Source organism: Monodon monoceros, unplaced genomic scaffold (genome assembly GCF_005190385.1).
Source record: "Monodon monoceros isolate NGI ecotype Baffin Bay Population unplaced genomic scaffold, NGI_Narwhal_1 Super_Scaffold_19, whole genome shotgun sequence".
Taxonomy (NCBI): domain Eukaryota; kingdom Metazoa; phylum Chordata; class Mammalia; order Artiodactyla; family Monodontidae; genus Monodon; species Monodon monoceros.
The window spans coordinates 28,818,543-28,840,965 of NW_021703775.1; the positions used below are offsets into that span (position 1 = coordinate 28,818,543).

Consider the following 22,423-nt stretch of genomic DNA (forward strand, 5'->3'; position numbering starts at 1 on the left):
GGGGAGGATGGGCCTGAGGGGAGGGCAGAGGCTGGTGCTGAGGGAGCGGGAGAATGGGGGTGCAGACTGGCGCCTGGGAGACTTGAGGGGAAGAGCCCAGATGGGGCGCTTCTGCAAAGTCAGCAGCGGAGGGAGGCAGGCAGCGCTGGTTAGGAATGACTCAGGAGCCTATAAATCCGGGTATCGCAGCTTCACTTCCCACCACTGCTGGCCCGCAGCGTGACCTTTAGGAGCGCGGGGCAGGGAGTAGTACTGGAGGATGAAGGAAGCAGAGATGAGGGGTGACGAGGTCCGCTTCTGCACAGGCAACCAGAGTGTCTCCCTGTGCTCCCGAGGTGAGAAAACTGGGGCCCCAGCCCGTCCTCACCAGGGACCGGCCTGCTGGGCCCCAGCCCTCCGCCAGTTTCCTCAGCCCCTGTCTGGCAGGCTCAGTGCTGGCTCAGCTTCCAGAATTAGCAGGCAGGGCAGAAGGTGCGGCAGGTGAGGACAGAGAGCCTGCGGCCCACACCCAGTCTCCGTGTGAAATCTCCCTGGACCCTTTTCCTTGGGGATGGCAACCTGGCAAGAGAAAGAGAGTGAACTTTGAATTTAGGGGGACTGGTTTTGAATCCCATCTCTGCACACTGGGCTGGTCCCATGAGGCCTTCGGGACTCCGGGTTGTCGTCTCTCCCCCTTCTAGTGGGTTTCCCTGTACACTCAGGCCCCAGACTCCCAGGCATAGCCCTTTTTAGGACACCCATGGGGGACTTTCTGACCCAGCCGGGGAGGCTCCAGGACTGACCCATGTCAGCCCCCAAGGGCTCTGTGTCTCACTCCGGTCAGGATCGATGGAGCAAGGCTGGCCCTGGGGCACTGAGGTCAGAGTTCCTGCTGGGTCTCCTGCCCTCCCTTCTTTCTGCTTTCATTCAAACGACACCTTGGTTGCGCCAGGTTCTGTGCCCTGTGCACGCCTTCCAGGCTCCAGGCTGTGGTCTTCTCTTAGCCTTTATGTTGCTACCACAGCCTCCACGAGCCCTGGTGCACGTCTGCGAGCACTCATTGCCCTTCCCCACGGTAAGTGTGGCAAGTTCTTAGCCCCAGCGGGCAGCCAGGAGAGGGAGCCCAAGAAGCGGAGCCTGTTTGCCTGCACAGCAGTCTCCTCCCGGACCCTGGCTTCTCCCCTGCAGGGCTGGACCCCGGGGCAGTGGCTCCTGCAGCCCCCAAGGTGCCGAGGCGTTTGCAAGCCATCCTGGCCTTTGTGGCCGCGACCGTGGTCTCCTCTCTTGTGGCTCTCTTCGTTGTGGGTAAGTTCCTAGGTGACCTGAACTTGGCTGACTCTCTCTCCTTCCTGCATCAAGGTCCCAAAGAGCCCCAGATGTACGCCCTCTACTCCCAGGAGGGTCACTCCACCTCTAGTCCCAGGCCCAAACCAGAGCTTTCCTGGGACCTGACCAAGGCCTGTCCAAGGGGAGCCTCCCAAGAGATGAGGCCCATGAGGGGAGCTCTGAGGGGTCGTTGGTGCCATCTTCCCGCATCCCCTCTGGAACCCTGAGTGGAGGTAGGGCAGCCTGTTCCTCCAGGCTCAGTGCTGAGGGATTATGCCGACGTGGGAATGGGGTATCTCAGCTCTACAGCACCGAAGACCTGCACTGGAGACATACGCCTCCCTCCAAGAGTTTCCGGAAGACAACAGTACTGGGCAGTTCCTCAAGGCACACGACTGTAAGTAGCCACAGTAGGGGGTGGGTGGGAGGGAGCTGGAACCTTGGATGCCCAGACCCTTCGGACACGCTTCTTCCCTGATACCCTCAGGGCCACGCTCCTCACAGAAAGGCATTATCTTGCTTTTTTTTTTAATGGATTTTTTGAGGTATAATTGGCACATAATACAGTATACATATTTAAAGCCTACAAACTAAGTTTTGACATATGTATAAACACGTGAAACATCATCACCATCAATATAATGAACATATTCAACGTCCTCCCCGCAAAGTTCACTTGTATCCTTTGTCATCCTCCCTCTCTTCTCCTCCTTTCGTTCCCAGGCAACCACTGACATGCTTGCTGTAATATAGATTACTCGGCTTTTTCTAGAGTTTTATATAAAAGGATTGATAGTACATACTCCTTTTTTGACCTTTATCAGTCACGTGATTTGCGAATATTTTCTTTTAGTCTGTGGCTTGTCTTTTTATTCTCTTAACAAGATTTAAATTTTGCTAAAGTCCAATTTATCCACTTTTTATTTCTTTTATGGATTGTCCTTTTGGTCTGTATCTAAGAAATCTGCCTATACCAAGGTCACAAAGACATTCTCCTATGTTTCCTCCTGGAAATTTTATAGTTTTTGGGTTTTACGTTTAGGTCTATGATTAATTTTGAGTTAATTTTTTGAATAATGATGCAAGGTTTGGTTTGAAGTTCATTTTTTCTTTTTGCATATGGGTATACAATTGTAGAAACAATTATCCTTTCTCCTTTGTATCTTTGTTGGAAATCAATTGTCCATACATGTGTGGATTCTCTATTCTGTTCCATTGATCTAAGGCCCTCCTGGTCTTACCTCAGCACAGTGGCTGAGGTCTCACACACTTACCTAGGCAGGGCTTTAGAAATAGGGCAGGAATCCTCCAGAAAGGGTCCTTGCCTACTTGGGTTCTTCTCCCTATTCCTGAAAGGAGGCTGGAATGGGAGCCTCACACCATGAATGTCTGAACTTACGTCCTAGCTCATGAGGTTCACAGAGGGTGCTAGAAGAACCAGAGACAGCTGCAGGTGGGTTTGGTGGGAAAAGCCATGCAGATGGAAGGGGCTACAGAGTTTCCTTGAATGACCCCAATGACCAAAGCCTTTCACTCAGGTCTCCCACATCCTCAAATTGTTCTATAGGGACCCTTGCCCTACATAACATTGGGGGTGCCAGCCCTTTAAAAGGCTGTTGCAGCTCAGGGTTCAGTGTCACCTGGAAGACTTCCACCATAGCCTTGTGCAATGAGCAGAATGCTTCCTCCACGGGTACCTATTTTATTTTGTTTCTGTTTTTTTCACTCCATGGATTTGTGATCAGAAACTTTCTAAAATTTCTATGTTTGTGGCCTACATGTTTTTGTTTTTGTTTTTGTTTTTGCGGTATGCGGGCCTCTCACTGTTGTGGCCTCTCCTGTTGCGGAGCACAGGCTCCGGACGCGCAGGCTCAGCGGCCAAGGCTCACGGGCCCAGCCGCTCCGCGGCATGTGGGATCTTCCCGGACTGGGGCACGAACCCACGTCCCCTGCATCGGCAGGCGGACTCTCAACCACTGCGCCACCAGGGAAGCCCTGGCCTACATGTTTTTTAGGTAGTAAAAATTGTGTATCAAGAGGCTTCACGCTTAGCGTACAAATACAGTGTAGGACTAAATATGGGCTTTATTCTTACCTATTTTCTTTACTGTAATGACCCATCTAGTGGTGAAATTTCAGTGGAATTAAACATCAACAGCTGTCAATGATATAATCAGTTATTTTCAAGTTCAATTACAATGGCAAAATAATCCAGTAGGCAAGTATTTCAATCCTTCTGCTCCCCAGTTCACATGGGATAGTTAAGCAGGCCTTTATTTCGTTTTTGGGTTTACATTCTCAGGTGGCCATTCCCAGGGTCTGGGTGGTTACAGGCTGCTTGAGGAGAACTCAGGGCTGTGCCATAGACATTTCCCTTGGAAATCTTAAGAACACTCTGGTTGGCCCATGTAATGAATGGCTTCCCTATGTAATGGGCCTCTTAGCTGCCTTCTCCATTTCCTCCCTCCAGATCCCTACCACTTTGGCAGGGAGGCAGAGCTGCAAGAGGCTATCCAGATGTTTAAAGGGCACGTGGAGAATTCCAGCACCTGGAGCGCGGAGATCCAGGTGTTGACGTACAGGGTGGACAATGTCAGTTCTCAGATCCAGATGCTCGATGGTCATCTGGAAAATGCCAGTGTTGACCTCCAGATGGTAAAAGGCATCTTAAAGGATGCCAGCACCTTGAGTTTCCAGACCCAGATGTTAAGAAGTTCCTTGGAGGGGACCACTTCTGAGATGCAGAAGCTAAAGGGAGATCTGGAAGACACACAAGCTTCACATTCCCAGATCCAGAGTTTCTTAAAAAGCGGTTTAGAAAACACTAGCACTGAGCTCCATATGTTAAGCAGAGGCTTAGAAAATGCCAACACGGAGATCCAGGTGTTGAAGGCAGGGTTAGAAACGGCAGATGCTCAGGTCCGATTGGCAAACAGTAATTTAAAGAATGTTAATGCCCAGATCTATGTTTTGAGAGGCAATCTGGATAGTGTCAATGATTTAAGGGCCCAGCAGAAAGTTTTAAGAAGTAGTTTGGAAGGTGCTACTGCTGAGATGCAGAAGCTAAAGAGAAGTCTGCAAAATGCAACTGCTTTAAACTCCCAGACCCAGACCTTTATAAAAGGCAGTTTAGGCAACACCAGTGCTGAGATTCAGGTATTAAGAGGTCATTTGGAAAGGGCTGGCGATGAGACTCGCCTGTTAAAAAGAGATTTGGAAACTGTCACTGCCCAGACCCAAACAGTAAATGGTCGCCTGGAACAGACAGACGCTCAGATGCGAGTATTAAAAACAGAGCTAGAAAGCGCCATTGCCTTAAGATCGAAGATTCAGGTGTTAGATGGTCTTTTGAGAAACGCCAGCCGAGAGATACAGACCTTAAAACAAGGAATGAAGGATGCTGCGGCCTTAAATTCCAAGACCCGGATGTTAGAGAGAAATCTGCAGGAGGCCAGAGCTGAGGTCCACAGGTTGAAAGAGGATTTGGAGAACACCAAAGCAATGACTACGAAAATCCAGGAGGAGCAGGGTAGCCTGGAGACCCTCCGCGCAGCGTCTGCTTCGCAGGAGCAGCTCCAGAGGACCCAAAGTAAGTTGGAGGGGGGGCTGGGGAGGGTAGAGTCTCCTGTCCCTTCAGCCTTTTGATTACTTCTACATGTACCCCCCTGGGAAGAAGTGTGGGTGCTGGAGGGGGTCTGGACCCCACCAAAGGCGGCATAATCCCTGCTTATCATCTGACCAGAGTGACAAAACAAACATCTGGGAAACAAATGAGATGTGGTGGAGGTGTGTAACAGGGACAGAGTGTGCTAGCAGGGCCAGACAGCCTTATTTCCGACTTCCTGCTAGCCCAGATGCTGTGATTTTCCTCAAGTTGTTCACCTTCTCTGAGCTTCACTTTTCTCACCTGCAAAGTGGAGACACTAATATCTGTTTCACAGTGAGGATCAAATGAATTAACACATATAAAGCATTTAACTAAGTACCCAGCATTCTTGCATTCATCTGACAAAAATGTTTTGAGACCCTAGGATGTGTCAGGAGCATAAAGATGAACAAGATGTGATGCCTACCCTTGAAGCTTGCAGGCGGGTAGAGCAGCCTTGCACAAAAGGCGTAAGAGGTGCTATGTTGGGAGCAGGTCTAAAAACTGGGGTTGGGGAGGAGCAAAAAAGAAGGAAAAGAAGGGATCTTCACCGGGCTGATGTCCTCTGGTGTAGACAAGGATCTTCCAAGCGGGGAGGAAATCTTCTTGGGGAGAAAGGATCAAAAGATGCTTTGATGGTAATTTGGCCCTTGAACTGAGTCCTGAAGGACCAGTAGGTGCTCGCCAAGCAGATAGGATAAGGGAACAGCAGGTCACAGGCATGGAGATGTGAACCATGAGGTTCCAGAAACTTCAGGCAGTTCTGTCTGACTGGACTGTGGCCAAGTGGGTGGTTGGTGAGGCACAGGCTGAAAAGACAGTAGCCAGGGGCCAGAGTGGTGGCTTTCAAACTGTTTTGAATGTAACTACAGCATGAAATCCATCTTACATTGTGACCCAGTATAATTATGTGTCACACACACACACACTCACACACACACACACACACACACATTTCAGAAAGCAAAACTTTTACCACATGAATGGTAATATTTTATAATCTATTATTTATAATAGATTATAATCTACTTTAATATTTTTAAATCTATTCTCCAAAAAACCCTACAACCTCAGTACAACCCATTAGTGGGTTGATGACTGTGGCTGGAAAAACACTATGTGAAGAAGGGAGGCAGACCTGGAGAGACACCAGCTAGATGCAGAAGGCCTCTGAGCTTGGATTTCTTTTTTTTTTAATGTATTTTTAAATTTTTAAAAAAATGTTTACTTATTTGGCTTCATTGGATCTTAGTTGTGGCACGCGGGCTCTTTAGTTGTGGCATGCAAACTCTTCGTTGCGGCATGTGGGATTTAGTTCCTTGACCAGGGATTGAACCCAGCCCCTCTGCATTGGGAGTACAGAGTCTTAGCCACTGGACCACCAGGGAAGTCCCTGAGCTGGGGTTTTGTCCTTCAGGAAATGAGGATCTATCGAAGGGCTTCAAGGAGGCTGGCTAGATGGGTCTCCAGGCTGAGACAGGGAATAAAAGAGGAAGACAAGCAGCGAGATTTGGACATGCTGAGTCTGAGATGCTTTGGGGGTATTCAAGTGGCCATGATCTGCAGGCTGTCTGGAGTGTAGGAGAGGGGCCCTGCTGTGCACAGAGATGCAGGAGCCCTGGGTATGCTGGTTCTGGTTGTGGCAGTGGGAGTGGGGAGTTTGCATGAGATAAAACGCTTCGTGAGAAGGAGGCTGAGGGTGGAAACAGGAAGTCAACCTTTAGGTGGCAAGAAGGGAAAGAGGTGTTTTTGAAGGATACTGGAGAAGGCAGTCTCAGAGACAGGAGGAGAACTAGGAGATGTGCAGTTGGGGAAGCCAAGGAAGGAGAGCATTTCAAGAAGGGAGTGGCTAGTTCTGGCAAATATCTAAGAGAGGCCAGGTAAAAAATCAATAAGCAACTGCTAACTTCAGGCAATTAGTAAGTCATTGGAATAAAGTTTCAGTGGAGAATTGTATGTGGCCTGGAGGCCAGACCATGGTCAGTGGGGCGTGAATGAGAGATCAGATGCCCAAGTCATTCAGGGGCCTTAGCTGAGAAGAGGAGAGAGATGAGGCCAAGGTGAAGGGGATGGAAGGGTAGAAGGAGGGATTAAAAAACAACCTGTATCTTTCATACTAATATCACAAAACTTACATATTAATTATAGACAATGTGGCAAATATTGAAAAATAGAAAGGTGAGACTATGACAACTTGTATTTCTGTAAAAATGTCTATTTTTACAATAAGAACCCACTGCTAATATTTTGGTGAACTTCCTTGAGAGGGTTTTTCTAAATTAGGATAGGCTTGATCTGCGGGTCAGAAAAAGGCACCAGCGAAGAGGGAGGAGATTGAAGGAGAGAGAGACCCGGGGGGTGGGGTGGGGTTGGGGAGACAGTGGTGGATGGGGGGAGACAGAAAGAGAGAGAGAGGAGAGAATGAAATGCACAGCTGAGTGACTGGCCTTGAAGGGTTGGGATAGTACTTGAACCTCTGAGGCTGGGAGGGGAGGAGGTGTGGAAGTAGATGTTCACCCAGGTTTGCAGATGTGGGTACACGACACTGAGGGAGCTTGACATTTAGTGGTGTCTCTGCAGAGCAGGAGATCCCTGGTGAGAGAAGAGGGAGGGAGTTTTGAGGGAGGGGGCCATTTGGAGCATCTGCTGAAAAGATGGGGCTGACAAATGAGGGGCTTGACAGACAACACTGAGGACCAACTCTACGGTTTTGCTCTGCTGCCCTCTGTCAGAAGCCTGGAAGTCTTCCCTTCTTAATGACTCTCCTATGCTGTCCTCTTAACTCCCTCCCATATCTTGCTACTGCTTTGGTACGGACCAATGCTTCTCCACCTTGGGGACACACTGGAATCACCCAATGAGCTTTTCAAAAATGATGCCTGGAACGAACCTCCAGAACTCTGACTTTTCTTTGGGGAGAGGGGTGGTTCTGGGATGCAGCCTGGGCATCAGAGTTTTTTAAAAAGCTCCCTAGGTGGTTCTAATGGGCAGTCGGGGCTAAGAACCATTAGTTTGACTTTTTCTTAAAGGGCCACACAGTCGATATTTTGGGCTTTTGGCTGAACAGTCTCTGTTGCAACATCTCTGCTGTTGTAATGATAAAGCAGCCAAAGACAGTCTGTAAACTAAAGGGCATGGCTGTGTTCCAATAAAACTTTATTTATAAAAAGAAGCTGCTGGTAGGCTGTAGTTTACCTAGTCCTTGGTTTAGACTGCTGTTTCTCAGACTTTGGAGTGTATCAGAATCACCAGGAGAGTTTGTTAAAACGCAGATTGTCAAAAAACAATTTTGGATTCAGCTGGTCTGGGGTGAGTCTGAGGATCAGCATTTCTACCAAGTTCCCAGGTGGTGATGCTGCCGGTCCTGGGACCACACTTTGAAAACCCCTGGTTTACACACTCACCATTTATTATTCAGACATTGCAGTTGTATTGTAATCGGTGTCTCTGGCCCGATTAAGATTGCCTTCTTCCTGTTGAGTATCCACACCGCAACCAGGTTGACATTTTTACAGTGCAAATCTAAGCATATCATGATCCTTCTTTAAAACCCTTCAGGGCTTCCCACTGCTCACAGGAAAAATCTTCCAAACTCCTTTACATGGGATGTGCGATTTTGTGTTGGTGAACCTGTCCGTGTTCATTTCCCATCCCTTGTGCACTGACCGTTCCAGTACTTGAACAGATCAGGCTATGCCATGCTGTTTCACACCTTCATGCTTTTGTGACTACTCTGTCCCCTGCCTGGAATGCTCTCCTTGGCACTGCCTATCTGGAACACTCTTCCTCAGTCTTTTAAGACTCAGCTCAAGTGACCTCTCACCTAGGGTGTCCTTCCTGAGCCCCGCTTCCAGCCCAGGTGAAATAGACCACACCCTCTTTTGTGCCTCTAACATGCAGTGGTTTTCAATCAATGCATCTTCAACACCGTTTTGAGCATCTGTCTCATTTACTAGACAGTGATTTCCTTGAGGGCATGCATCATGTCTTATTGATTTCTCTATAACAGTCCCTGATTCATAGAAGTTGAGGAATGTTGAACAGAAGGATAGATGAATGAATAAGTGAGTCTATTTTGGCACCATTTCAAGCAGCTGTGATAAGAATGATGTTAAAGAAGAGAGAGTGTCAGGACAGGAGAGATGAAACAGCTGAACGAATCAGGGCATGTGCTCATGGGATGAGCTATTAGAGTCTGAAATTGTGAGGTCAGGCAGACCAGGGGATGAAAAGGTCCCAAGTGTGGTCCTGGGTGTGGGCAGCTGAAGTGGATGAAGATGGAGTCAAGGAAATGAGGGAAGCTACAGGTTGGCTGCGAACTCTCCCAGGGAAATGGCAGGAATCGAGATGCAGAGAACTGTCAGGTGATAGCAATGAGTTGGGAAAGAGGGTAGTATAGCTAGGAAGCAGGAGCCTCGAAAGAGCATTGCTGGGTGGCGGAGCTGTCTGAATATCCCCGGAGTGATGGAGCCAGATGTCCTGAGCTGCTGCTGGGCAGTGGGCTGGGGGTGAACCCTCCCAGACCGTGCCCCTGTAGCACTGGGCATCAAGAATTGCATGGGCTTGTGACCCTCAGTGGTCAGTCCCTGGACAGATCAGGATCCACAGCCAACTCCTGGTTCTCTCTCCTCCCCCACCTTTGCTCCAGATCAACTCCTCCAGCTGATCCTGCAAGGCTGGAAGTCCTACAGTGGGAGCTTGTATTACTTTTCTCTTGCCAAGAAGACTTGGCAGGAGGCTGAGCAGTTCTGTGTGTCCCAGGGAGCCCACCTGGCCTCAGTGACCTCTGAGGAGGAGCAGGTCAGAGCTGTGGGCTTGGGGTGGTGCTGCTGGGGTTGATGTGGTATCAGGAACTTTGGTGCTTTGGCCTTCCCCCTCTTGGAGTGGGCATGGCAGAGATCTTCATGCCTCCTCTGTCAGTCAGGGAGCAAATATTTATTGAATTGTGATGAGCATCTTGCTCTGGACGTACAAGCACTGACAGCAAACCCCAATGTCCTCAGTGAATGAGGGAGACACCCAGAGGGGTCAGCAGAGAGGAAGGGCAGAGGGAGATGGCACCAAGTGACTGCCCTTAATGTGTCGGGTGCAACCTTCCCTCCCCATTCCCTCATTTTCCTCTCAGTCTTCCTCTCTAGTTGTCAATCTTGATTTTAATGTCAGTTCATCTGATGGCTATGGAAGGCCCATGAGCAGAAGATGCAGGCTTCTTGGGAAGACAAGACACACATATGAGTTTGAGGACCACCAAAGGCAATAGAGGCCCAGAGTGGCTCATATGCCGAAGGTTCTTATCAGAAGTTACTAGGGTTATTGACAAGGGCCCACTGTATGTTTGGTCAAATTTAACTTACAGACCTGTCCAACCCTTGTGATTCTCCTGAGACTCTTCTTGTCTGTCCGTCAAAGGACATGCTATTTTGTAAAACACATCTTAAAAAAACTGTGACCAGATCTGTCTTTGTCCCAGTAAGGCCACACTCCTCACCAGGTCAACATGGGAGAGCTGGACTTCCCTGAGGTGACCTGGCTGCTGCCCTAGATCTGGAAAACCATGGAACGCATAGGGAGGGGGCCCAGCTCCTGGAAAGTGGGCTTCATGTCCCTGGGACTAGGGAGGGCGTGGCTTGGATTCCTCTTCCATGCAGCCTGGTGAACAAGCTCCTCACATAAGGTCACACGACCCTGCTTTTCCTCCACAGGCATTTCTGATACAGTTCACAAGTGCCTCTTACCACTGGATTGGCCTCACTGACAGCGATTTGCAGGGCTTCTGGCGCTGGGCGGATGGCACACCATTCAATAGTGCCAGGAGCAGTGCGTGAGTCCAGCCACTGTCTGGTGCTGTCCCAGGCACTGTCTTGGGTAGGTCTGGCTAGAGACTCTGTCCTGTGTGTCTATCCCTGCCCATGAAGTGTTAGTGTTCTGGGTGATATATGTGTACGATGTGTGTGTGTGATGTGTGTATGAAGTGTGTGTATATATTGATTGTGTGGGTGATGTGTGTGTGTGTGTATCATGTGTGTGGTGTGTGTATGATGTGTGTGTACACCAGCATAGCTGTGATCCTCGCCTGGACTCCTAAACGGGGGCGTCAGAACAGGACAGGTCCTGGGGCTGGCAGGCAGAATATGAGTGGGTCTTTCTGTTTTGTTGTGTTTTGTTTGTTTTTGCCTATCCTATACCCTACTACTTAGGCCTGGTCCCAAGGAGCTTTGCCCCCATCTGAAGGTATCTGAATATGAATTCTGGGGTGGGGACTTGCATCTTTAGACACCCTTCCCATCCCTCCATTCTCAGTAACTAAGGACAACCTCAGCAGAGCCATCCTGAGGGCACCACTGGCCCCATCCTGGGGCTACCAGGGTATTAGGGACCTGTGTCACTTCAGCTCCTTATGCCACAGCAGGGCAAAGGGACACTTCTTTCATCTAGCAGAATAAAGCCCTCTTGTTTCCAGGTTTTGGGACAAGAATCAGCCGGACAACTGGCGACACGAGAATGGGCAAATGGAAGACTGTGTTCACATGCGGTGGAAGTGGAATGACATGTACTGTACTGCCCTCTACCAGTGGGTCTGCAAGAAGCCCGTGGGCTGGATGTAGCCTGAAGGCAGGTGGAGCTGAGCCCCTTCTCCAGGATGCCTTGGGAGCCTCTGAACTCAGCTTGCTCTCTGGGGCCTTCCATTTGGCCTTTGTTTCTCCTGCCCTGTCCTTTTGAAAAAAATCTTTCCAACATGTTTACCTCATGTGACCCAGCGCAAGCAATATCTCCTCAAGGCAAGAGCCTTGTTTTGCCTCTGTATCTCCCTTGGCAACCAGCACAGGCCTGTCAGACAGCAGGTCCTCAATAAATACTCGGATGAACGAAAGTTTGGACTTGTCTCTGTGACAGCTGCCAGGCTTGCTGCTCCCTGCCTTGGTTCTCCTTCCCTTGGGGTACCTTCTGTCTTGAAACAGGCATATCTTGTTTAAGGGCTTTATAGCTAGGAACTTCCAGTTGGTTTGTTGAAAACAGCAGAGGTTTAACACAAACTACAGGGACTTGGTAGGGGTACAAATTCCCAGAAAGTCATAGACACCCCAGGTGTTCTCTGTACTTTCTTTGTAGAAGATGGGGCTGGAGCTGGATTTTTCCAGCCCTTTAAATAACTCCAAAAACTCATTTCTCTCGGGTTGCTGGCTTTATCTTGTCTTCGGACTTTTAACCCTCAGAGCCATTTCTCTGACTCTTCCTGTCCCCATTCACCCTTCCAGGGACTCAGCTTTCTGCCAGCTCAGCTTAGAATGAGAATTTCTAGACCAATTTTATTTTGCAGCAAATACTGGAATCCCATCGTAGGCCTGCCCAGGGAATGCTATGCAAAGTTCTGGAGCTCTTTCTCTTCATTACTCTCCTTTCCACTCTGCTCCCCAATTCTGGAATGCTCAGTCTCTCCAAACTCCCATCTTTCTCTCCTCAGCCTAGTGAGACTGCCGCGCCCTGTGTGGCACCCTTTCCCCTGCACTGTGGTCTGGAAATATCCACCAGGAAGAAATCCAGGGAGGGTCTTGGGCTCATCCAGTCAAATCCTGGTTTTGCTCTGCCTGTTATCCGATGTCTGAAAACAATAGTTGCATGTGTTTTGTCCAGTTTTCAGGTTGCTTACAGCAGAAGGGCTGGTCCAGTGACTCCATCATGACCAGAAATAGAAACCTGTTCTTTTATGACATATTTGGCTGAAGTGGACTTTAATCCGTTTTTATTCATTTTTTTCTCTTGGCTTTTCCTTTGGCTTTTTCTTTTATGGTTTCTTCACTTTTTTTTTTAACATCTTTATTGGAGTATATTTGCTTTACAATGGTGTGTTAGTTGCTGCTGTATAACAAAGTGAATCAGCTATACGTATACATATATCCCCATATCCCTTCCGTCTTGCGTCTCCCTCCCACCCTCCCTATCCCACCCCTCTAGGTGGTCACAAAGCACCGAGCTGATCTCCCTGTGCTATGCGGCTGCTTCCCACTAGCTATCTACCTTACGTTTGGTAGTGTATATATGTCCATGCCACTCTCTCGCTTCATCCCAGCTTACCCTTCCCCCTCCCCGTGTCCTCAAGTCCATTCTCTACGTCTGCATCTTTATTCCTGTCCTGCCCGTAGGTTCTTCAGAACCATTGTTTTTTTTTTTTTAGATTCCATATATATGTGTTAGCATATGGTATTTGTTTTTCTCTTTCCGACTTACTTCACTCTGTATGACAGGCTCTAGGTCTATCCACCTCACTACAAATAACTCAGTTTTGTTTCTTTTTATGGCTGAGTAATATTGCATTATATATATGTGCCACATCTTTATCCATTCATCTGTCGATGGACCCTTAATTTGCTTCCATGTCCTGGCTATTGTAAATAGAGCTGCAATGAACATTGTGGTACATGACTCTTTTTGAATTATGGTTTTCTCAGGGTATACGCCCAGGAATGGAATTGCTGGGTTGTATGGTAGTTCATTTTTAGTTTTTTAAGGAACCTCCATACTGTTCTCCATAGTGGCTGTATCAATTTACATTCCCACCAACAATGCAAGAGGCTTCCCTTTTCTCCACACCCTCTCCAGCATTTATTGTTTGTAGATTTTTTGATGATAGCCATTCTGACTGGTGTGAGGTGATACCTCACTGTAGTTTTGATTTGCATTTCTCTAATGATTAGTGATGTTGAGCATCCTTTCATGTGTTTGTTGGCAATCTGTATATCTTCTCTGGAGAAAGGTCAATTTAGGTCTTCTGCCCATTTTTGGATTGGGTTGTTTGTCTTTTTGATGTTGAGCTGCATGAGCTGCTTGTATATTTTGGAGATTAATCCTTTGTCCGTTGCTTCATTTGCAAATATTTTCTCCCATTCTGAGGGTTGTCTTTTCGTCTCGTTTATGGTTTCTTTTGCTGTGCAAAAGCTTTTAAGTTTCATTAGGTCCCATTTGTTTATTTTTGTTTTTATTTCCATTTCTCTAGGAGGTGGGTCAAAAAGGATCTTGCTGTGATTTATGTCATAGAGTGTTCTGCCTATGTTTTCCTCTAGGAGTTTTATAGTGTCTGGCCTTACATTTAGGTCTTTAATCCATTTTGAGTTTATTTTTGTATATGGTGTTAGGGAGTGTTCTAAATTCATTCTTTTACATGTAGCTGTCCAGTTTTCCCTGCACCACTTATTGAAGAGGCTGTCTTTTCTCCACTGTATATTCTTGCCCCCTTTATCAAAGATAAGGTGACCATATGTACATGGGTTTATCTCTGGGCTTTCTATCCTGTTCTATTGATCTATATTTCTGTTTTTGTGCCAGTACCATACTGTCTTGATTACTGTAGCTTTGTAGTATAGTCTGAAGTCAGGGAGCCTGATTACTCCAGCTCCATTTTTCTTTCTCAAGATTGCTTTGGCTATTCGGGGTCTTTTGTGTTTCCATACAAATTGTGAAATTTTTTGTTCTAGTTCTGTGAAAAATGCCAGTGGTAGTTTGATAGGGATCGCATTGAATCTGTAGATTGCTTTGGGTAGTATAGTCATTTTTACAATGTTGATTCTTCCAATCCAAGAACATGGTATATCTCTCCAACTGTTTGTATCATCTTTAATTTCTTTCATCGGGGTCTTATAGTTTTCTGCATGCAGGTCTTTTGTCTCCTTAGGTAGGTTTATTCCTGGATATTTTATTCTTTTTGTTGCAATGGTAAATGGGAGTTTTTCCTTAATTTCTATTTCAGATTTTTCATCATTAGTGTATAGGAAGGCAAGAGATTTCTGTGCATTAATTTTGTATCCTGCTACTTTACTGCATTCATTGATTAGCTCTAGTAGTTTTCTGGCAGCATCCTTAGGATTCTCCATGTATAGTATCATGTCATCTGCAAACAGTGACAGCTTTACTTCTTCTTTTCCGATTTGGAATCCTTTTATGTCTTTTTCTTCTCTGATTGCTGTGGCTAAAACTTTCAAAACTATGTTGAATAAGAGTGGTGAGAGTGGACAACCTTGTCTCCTTATTCCTCATCTTAGTGGAAATGGTTTCAGTTTTTCACCATTGAGAACGATGTTGGCTGTGTGTTTGTCATATATGGCCTTTATTATGTTGAGGTAAGTTCCCTCTGTGCTTATTTTCTGGAGAGGTTATATCATAAAGGGGTGTTGAATTTTGTTGAAAGCTTTTTTCTGCACCCATTGAGATGATCATATGGTTTTTCTCCTTCAATTTGTTAATATGGTGTATCACATTGACTGATTTGTGTATATTGAAGAATCCTTGCAGTCCTGGGATAAACTCCCCTTGATCATGGTGTATGATCCTTTTAATGTGCTGCTGGATTCTGTTTGCTAGTATTTTGTTGAGGATTTTTGCATCTATGTTCATCAGTTATCTTGGCCTGTAGTTTTCTTTTTTTATGACATCTTTGTCTGGTTTTGGTAACAGGGTGATGGTGGCCTCATATAATGAGTTTGAGAGTGTTCCTCCCTCTGCTATATTTTGGAAGACTTTGAGAAGAATAGGTGTTAGCTCTTCTCTAAATGTTTGATAGAATTTTCTTGTGAAGCCATTGGGTCCTGGACTTTTGTTTGTTGGAAGATTTCTAATCACAGTTTCAATTTCAGTGCTTGTGATTGGTCTGTTTGTATTTTCTATTTCTTCCTGGTTCAGTCTTGGAAGTTTGTGCTTTTCTAAGAATTTGTCCATTTCTTCCAGGTTGTCCATTTTATTGGCATAGAGTTGCTTGTAGTAATCTCTCATGATCCTTTGTATTTCTGCAGTGTCAGTTGTTACTTCTCCTTTTTCATTTCTAATTCTGTTGATTTGAGCCTTCTCCCTTTTTTTCTTGATGAGTCTGCCTAATGGTTTATCAATTTAGTTTATCTTCTCAAAGAACCAGCTTTTAGTTTTATTGATCTTTGCTATTGTTTCCTTCATTTCTTTTTCATTTATTTCTGATCTGATCTTTATGATTTCTTTCCTTCTGCTAACTTTGGGGTTGTTTTTTTTTTTGTTCTTGTTTCTCTAATTGCTTTAGGTGTAAGGTTAGGTTTTTTATTTGAGATGTTTCTTGTTTCTTGAGGTAGGATTGTATTGCTATAAACTTCCCTCTTAGAACTGCTTTTGCTGGATCCATAGGTTTTGGGTCGTCGTGTTTTCATTGTCATTTGTTTCTGGGTATTTTTTGATTTCCTCTTTTATGTCTTTAGTGATCTCTTGGTTATTTAGTAGCGTATTGTTTAGCCTCCATGTGTTTGTATTTTTTACAGATTTTTTCCTGTAATTGATATCTAGTCTCATAGTGTTGTGTTCAGAAAAGATACTTGATATGATTTCAATTTCTTAAGTTTACCAAAGCTTGATTTATGACCCAAGATATGATCTACCCTGGAGAGTGTTCCATGAGCACTTGAGACAAAAGTGTATTCTGTTGTTTTTGGATGGAATGTCCTATAAATATCAATTAAGTTCATCTTGTTTAATGTATCTTTTTTTTTTTTTTTTTTGCGGTACGTGGGCCTCTCACTGTTGTGGCCTCTCCCGTTGTGGAGCACAGGCTCCGGACGCGCAGGCTCAGCGGCCATGGCTCACGGGCCCAGCCACTCCGCGGCATGCGGGATCTTCCCGGACCGGGGCATGAACCCGTGTCCCCTGCATCGGCAGGCGGACTCTCAACCACTGTGCCACCAGGGAAGCCCCTAATGTATCTTTTAAAGCTTGTGTTTCCTTATTTATTTTCACTTTGGATGATCTGTCCATTGGTGAAAGTGGGGTGTTAAAGTCCCCTACTATGACTGTGTTACTGTCGATTTCCCCTTTTATGGCTGTTAGTATTTGCCTTACGTATTGAAGTGCTCCTCTGTTGGGTGCATAAATATTTACAATTGTTATATCTTCTTCTTGGATTGATCCCTTGATCATTATGTAGTGTCCTTCTTTGTCTCTTGTAATAGTCTTTATTTGAAAGTCTATATTGTCTGATATGAGAATTGCTACTCCAGCTTTCTTTTGATTTCCATTTGCATGGAATATCTTTTTCCATCCCCTCACTTTCAGTCTGTATGTGACCCTAGGTCTGAAGTGGGTGTCTTGTAGACAGCATATACACAGTATACCACATCTTCTTAAGCCAATTGTCTATTGATGAGTACTTACAAGTTTCTTGATTGCAACGTTCCCATGAGCTCTCATTTTCTTTTATGAGAACCACATTGCTTTAATTATTGTAGCTTTATAATACGTTTTGTTATCCAGAAGGGCGAGCCCCCCCTTTAACTTTTTCAAAAATTTTTAGATCCGTTTGTGGGCGGGGCTTGGTTATTGGTGGGTTTCACTAAAGGGCATAAGGTGGTTAGCTGGATTTTTCACTGGAGCATCCCTGCTGCAGTTAATCCAATGGCCGTGGAGGGCTCTTCAGAAAGGAATTCCCCAAACATATGGGAAATAGAAGCTCAATTGCCAGCATTTCTGCAGAGGGGAAAGGGGTCTAGGCATCTCACTCTCTGGTACAGAGATGGCCCCTGAGTGCCCCTGCTTTCAGTCTGGCTGTGCAGACCTCTCTGGATATAAACTGCCCTTCTGCAGTGCAGGGGATTGCCTAGTTACAGGAGGTGGAGGAGGGGATGTGTAAGCTCTAAATGGTCTTCATAAAACTTTCAACTGATTCTCCAATTTTTAGTCTGCCCTGCACCCCTGCCTTCAGAGGTAACTGCTACTTCAGGGTTGTGAACTTACCGGGGTTGTCCTCATTTTTATTCACTTTACTCACTAGTGCCAGTTTGAGTTCCATTTTCTCAGTTCTGCTGATTCAGTTACCACTCATCCACCCACTACCAGCTTCCAAGTTTTGTTGAAATTTCTTATCTGCTGTTGATTTTTCTTCCATTCTCTTTGTCATTGTGGGTGTTTCTTATTTTTATTCCTTTACTGTCATTATAGTAGATCTTCAGAGAAAACAGACATGAATGTGGGCATTGAATCTACCTCTTTCAAAAGAAAACTCATTATATTCTCTAATAGGATATTATAGTATTGAGGAAAGCTATTAATTTTGCATATTTATCATATATAAAACATGTTATTGAATACATATGTAAGAACTCTAGTTCTTTTTTTTTTCTAGTTAACTGCATTGGGTTTCTGGATAAAAAACATTATTTGCAAGTAATGGTAACTGCAATTGTACTTTTCTGGAATTTATACCTTATTTCTTTTTCTTTTGTTACTGTGTTGGTAAGACCTCCAGGAAAATGTTAACTAGTAGTAGTGATGGCTAGCATGCTTGTGTTGTTCCTGACATTAATATGACTATTTCCAGTTTTACACTAAGTTGTTTGTTGTTGATTTCTGATAATTACCTTTTATAAAGTGAAGGAAATTTCCTTTAATTCCAAATAACCAGAGGTTATCTAAATTAAGGATGGATACTGAATTTTGTCAAATGGGTTTTCAGTATATACCAAAATATTAATTAAAATCTTATCCTTTTGGGAATTCCCTGGCAGTCCAGTGGTTAGGACTCCATGCTTCCACTGCAGGAGGCACGGGTCTGATCCCTGGTCTGGGAACTAAGATCCCACATGCTGTGCAGTGTGGCCAAAATAAATAAGTAAATAAATAAACCATTAAAAAAACTTATCCTTTTATATGTTAGTATAATAAATTACATTAGTAATTTCCTAATGATCAATTATCTTTGCAGTTTTTGAGTAGAAACCTATTTGGTTATAGTATTATTTTAATATATTGCTAGATTTGATTTCCTGATAGTTGATTCCTTGGTATTTTGCAGCTATAGCAATATAGATATATAGAGAGATGGATTTATTGTTTTATTTGTATGCATTTCTTTCTTTTAGGGTTTTCCTAGCTTACACAAAGAAAAGTAGAAGCCAGTATTAAATAATATGTCCCACTTTCTTAGAATTTACTGAGAGTTTCCTTGTGACCTAGTGTATTTCACTTTTTATGAATGTTCCATAGGCATATTTGTTAGACCAGACTTGTAATTTTCATTATTCAGATAGTCTATATCCTCATTTATGTTCTGTCTACTCAGCCTATAAATTTCTCTGAGAGGATTTTAACTCTCCCATGTTTAACATTTATCTATGGTTATCCACATTTATCTGTGCTTTGCCACATTCTCAGATTTCTAATAGCTTTTTTAAAAAATTAATTAATTAATTTATTTTATGGCTGTGTTGGGTCTTCATTGCTGCACGGGCTTTCTCTAGTTGCGGCAAGCAGGGGTTACTCTTCGCTGTGGTGTGCGGGCTCCTTCTCGTTGTGGTGACTTCTCTTGTTGCGGAGCACTGGCTGTAGGCGCGCACACAGGCTCAGTAGTTGTGGCACATGGACTTAGTTGCTCCACGGCATGTGGGATCTTCCCGGACCAGGGCTCAAACCCGTATCCCCTGCATTGACAGGCGGATTCTTAACCACTGTGCCACCAGTGAAGCTGCCCTCTAATAGCTTTTGATTTAGGTATTTCAGTGTTACTTTGTTTAATGTCTAAAAAATTCATAACCATTGGGATGTCCCTGGTGGTCCAGTGGTTAAGACTCCACACTCCCAATGCAGGGGGCATGGGTTCGATTACAGGTTGGGGAACTAAGGTCCCACATGCCGCATGGCTTGGCCAAAAAAAAAAAAAAAAAATCGCAACCATTACATATACTTGAAGAATTTTACTTTTTATCCATATTCATTCAATCAAGGATTATTTATTGTGCTTCCACTATGTACCAAACACTCTTCTAGGTTTTGGGGATTCAACAGCGAACCAAACAGATAAAAATTCCAGCCTTCGTGAGGCCGGCATTCCAGTAGGGAGGAGAGATGGTTAGGACATCTGCCCCCTTCTCAGAGCCACAGGAAGGAGTCCTGTGGTGCTTGAAACCTGGGGCTGGGGACCTTCTGGAGTAGCCACTGCTCACCCAGCCCTCCATGGTCTGTGGTCTAGAGCTAACAGAACAGGAACTGGTAAACCTGAAGGACTCTCTCCTGCTCACATTCCAGGGTCAATTCTCATGCCCGGGCTGGCCCTTTCTCTCCTCTAGAGGAGGTTCTGAAAGCTGCAGTCTCCCCAAGAAAGAGAAAGGCAGAGGAATTAAGTTCTCTGTAGCTGGAGCAGAGAGAATCTGGGGAGGCAGAGTGAATCCGCAGTTGTCCTGGGGGAAGCAGTCCGCTTGTCACCCTGTCCCACTCTGCCTCCACTCAGACTGCATTGATGGCAACAGCAGGCTGTGACGATTCCCGCCACCTGGGGTGTGCCCACAGCCTTGTCTCCCAGGGCCATGGTTTCCAGTCTCCCTCAGTAGGAGGACCCAACCTGATGAGGCTGGGGTCTGTCTACACATTGTGATTTAGGGGACAGCCGGACTCTGGCATAGGGAGGGGAAGACATAGACCTTTTGGCTGTCATGAAATGACCTTCGAGGCCTAGTTTTCTAGAATAATTTCTCAGTCAGGAGGGAGAACGCATTCTGGAGGAAGATGGCACAGCATCTTGAGGATGGAGGTCACTAGTTTAGAGGAAAAGGTACCCCTACTTATTATAGTTGTAAACTCCAAATGTCCTCTACCAACTAATGTCTCAGCCCTCCATGCTCCAGAACTCTTACAACACTTGCTCCCATGAGCAATGCCCAGATTTGGGCCTCGGCCTTGGCCAGGTCTCCCCATAAGCCTACACCATGCCTACTAGGAAGACCCTCTCTCTTTGTATTTTCTCACTTATAGGGGCCAGTTATAAATGGCTCTACCTCAGTCTGCTACTAGCAATTCCTGCAGCTCAGAGCCAAACACCCCCAAGGACCCACACTGCCAATGAAGGCTCCAGGCCTCAGTTAGAGTCACAGAAGAGTGAGGAGTTATGGGCTGCTTTTTGGGGCTGGTGGTGGTGATTTAGGATAGAACAAGGGGCTGCCAGCTGGGCCTCAAGAAGACTTCTTCCTGCAGGACAAGTGTCCACGCAGCAGGGTATCCACAGCACAGCTGTGCCCCTCAGATCCCCTTACCCTCCCCCAAAGCAGTCTGGATCCCACTTCCTTTCAAACCTCCCAGAGCCCTGCTTTTGTTGCAATCTTACCCTTCTTTGATTTGACAAGAACTTCCCAGTCTCAGCTGTATAGATCCCAGGACCAGGAATCTAGGCCCTCTTCAAGGTGGTTCCACCGAGCCTCTCATGGCATCCTCGCTGTAGGGTCACTGGAACCGAGCCCTGGGCCTCAGTGCCCCTCAACCAGCTCTGACTGCAGTTCCTGCACTGTTGCTCAGAACATCCCTCTGCCTGGGTCACTTAGGATTTGTCTGTGTAATAGCCGAGTTTCTGGACATTCCATCTGGTTCATAAATCATCATCTCACCATCACTTCCAATGGGGTGGGAGTTACACGAGGCAAGAGAGGTTCGTGGTTGTAGACCCAGGCTCTGTGGCCAGACTCTCTGGGTCCAGTCCCAGCTTTGCCCCTTTCTAGCTGTGAAAGCCGGTTACCTGACTTTTGTGTCTCAATTTCTTCTTCTGTGAGTAAATGAGAATCCCTCACTCTTGGGGCTGTTGTGTGAATTTAGAAAATTAGCACGTATGTTGAGCTTAGAATACTGCATGGCACCCAGATCCCACTGTATAAGCCTTAGCTGTTGTTACACCAATAGCCTGATGAACTCCTCACTACAACTCTGAGGAAGCTCCTATTATAATCACTGCTTTTATTTTTTTTTTTGCGGTACGCGGGCCTCTCACTGCCGTGGCCTCCCCCGTCGCGGAGCACAGGCTCCGGATGCGCAGGCTCAGCGGCCATGGCCCACGGGCGCAGCCGCTCCGCGTCATGCGGGATCCTCCCAGGCCGGGGCACGAACCCGCGTCCCCTGCATCGGCAGGCGGACTCCCAACCACTGCGCCACCAGGGAAGCCCATAATCTCTGCTTTATAGATGGCAAGGTGAGGCCTAGAGTTTGGATGACTCGCTCAAAAGTCCTAGGAACCCCTGTGCTGCAGAAGCTCTTCCCCTCTGAGCCACGACGAACCCCTGGGCCCTGCTTAAGTCTCAGCTCTTCCGTGTGACCCCACAGGCCCTAAGCTTCCATCCACCCCTTTGCGAGGCTGCCAGGCACCTTTGGCATCTTGTCAGAGCTCCAGGCTATGGCTGTGGCCTTAGCCCAGCAGCACAAATGAGAAGGGCACGAGTTGAGGGTCCCTGTGGGGAAATGACCTTAAAGCAGCTTCCTGGGGACACAGCCTGTTGGTCTATTCCTCTTCTCCGCTGTTGGTGGAAAAACACTTCTGACCCACTGTTACCTCTGCTGAAGATGTGGCCAAGAAGTTAACCCCAGCTCATGCCCAGGGGGTGGAGGAGGAGCTCGAGGGAGGTGAGGTGTGGGGCACAGGGAGCGGGACCTTGGGAGAGGAGCAGGGCCCGGGTGCTGGGGCACCAGGCTAACCGGAGGCACAGGGCTGGGCCCAGAACC

The 22,423-nt window shown here is 46.3% G+C and overlaps 1 protein-coding gene across 2 annotated transcripts; it reads left to right on the forward strand.

The window, feature by feature from the left end:
* The first annotated feature begins 242 nt into the window (after positions 1-242).
* Positions 243-11,809, forward strand: CLEC4F (C-type lectin domain family 4 member F). Of its 2 annotated transcripts, none has more exons than XM_029232345.1 (7): positions 243-335; positions 1,168-1,284; positions 1,607-1,702; positions 3,776-4,894; positions 9,600-9,751; positions 10,654-10,772; positions 11,412-11,809. In XM_029232345.1, the coding sequence occupies exons 1-7, from the start codon at positions 260-262 to the stop codon at positions 11,554-11,556; spliced, it is 1,824 nt and encodes a 607-aa protein (XP_029088178.1). In that variant the 5' UTR covers positions 243-259; the 3' UTR covers positions 11,557-11,809. The 2 variants fall into 2 exon arrangements, with proteins under 2 accessions (XP_029088178.1, XP_029088179.1); XM_029232346.1 differs by having other exon boundaries at positions 10,654-10,816; positions 11,412-11,598.
* The last annotated feature ends 10,614 nt before the right edge of the window (positions 11,810-22,423 follow it).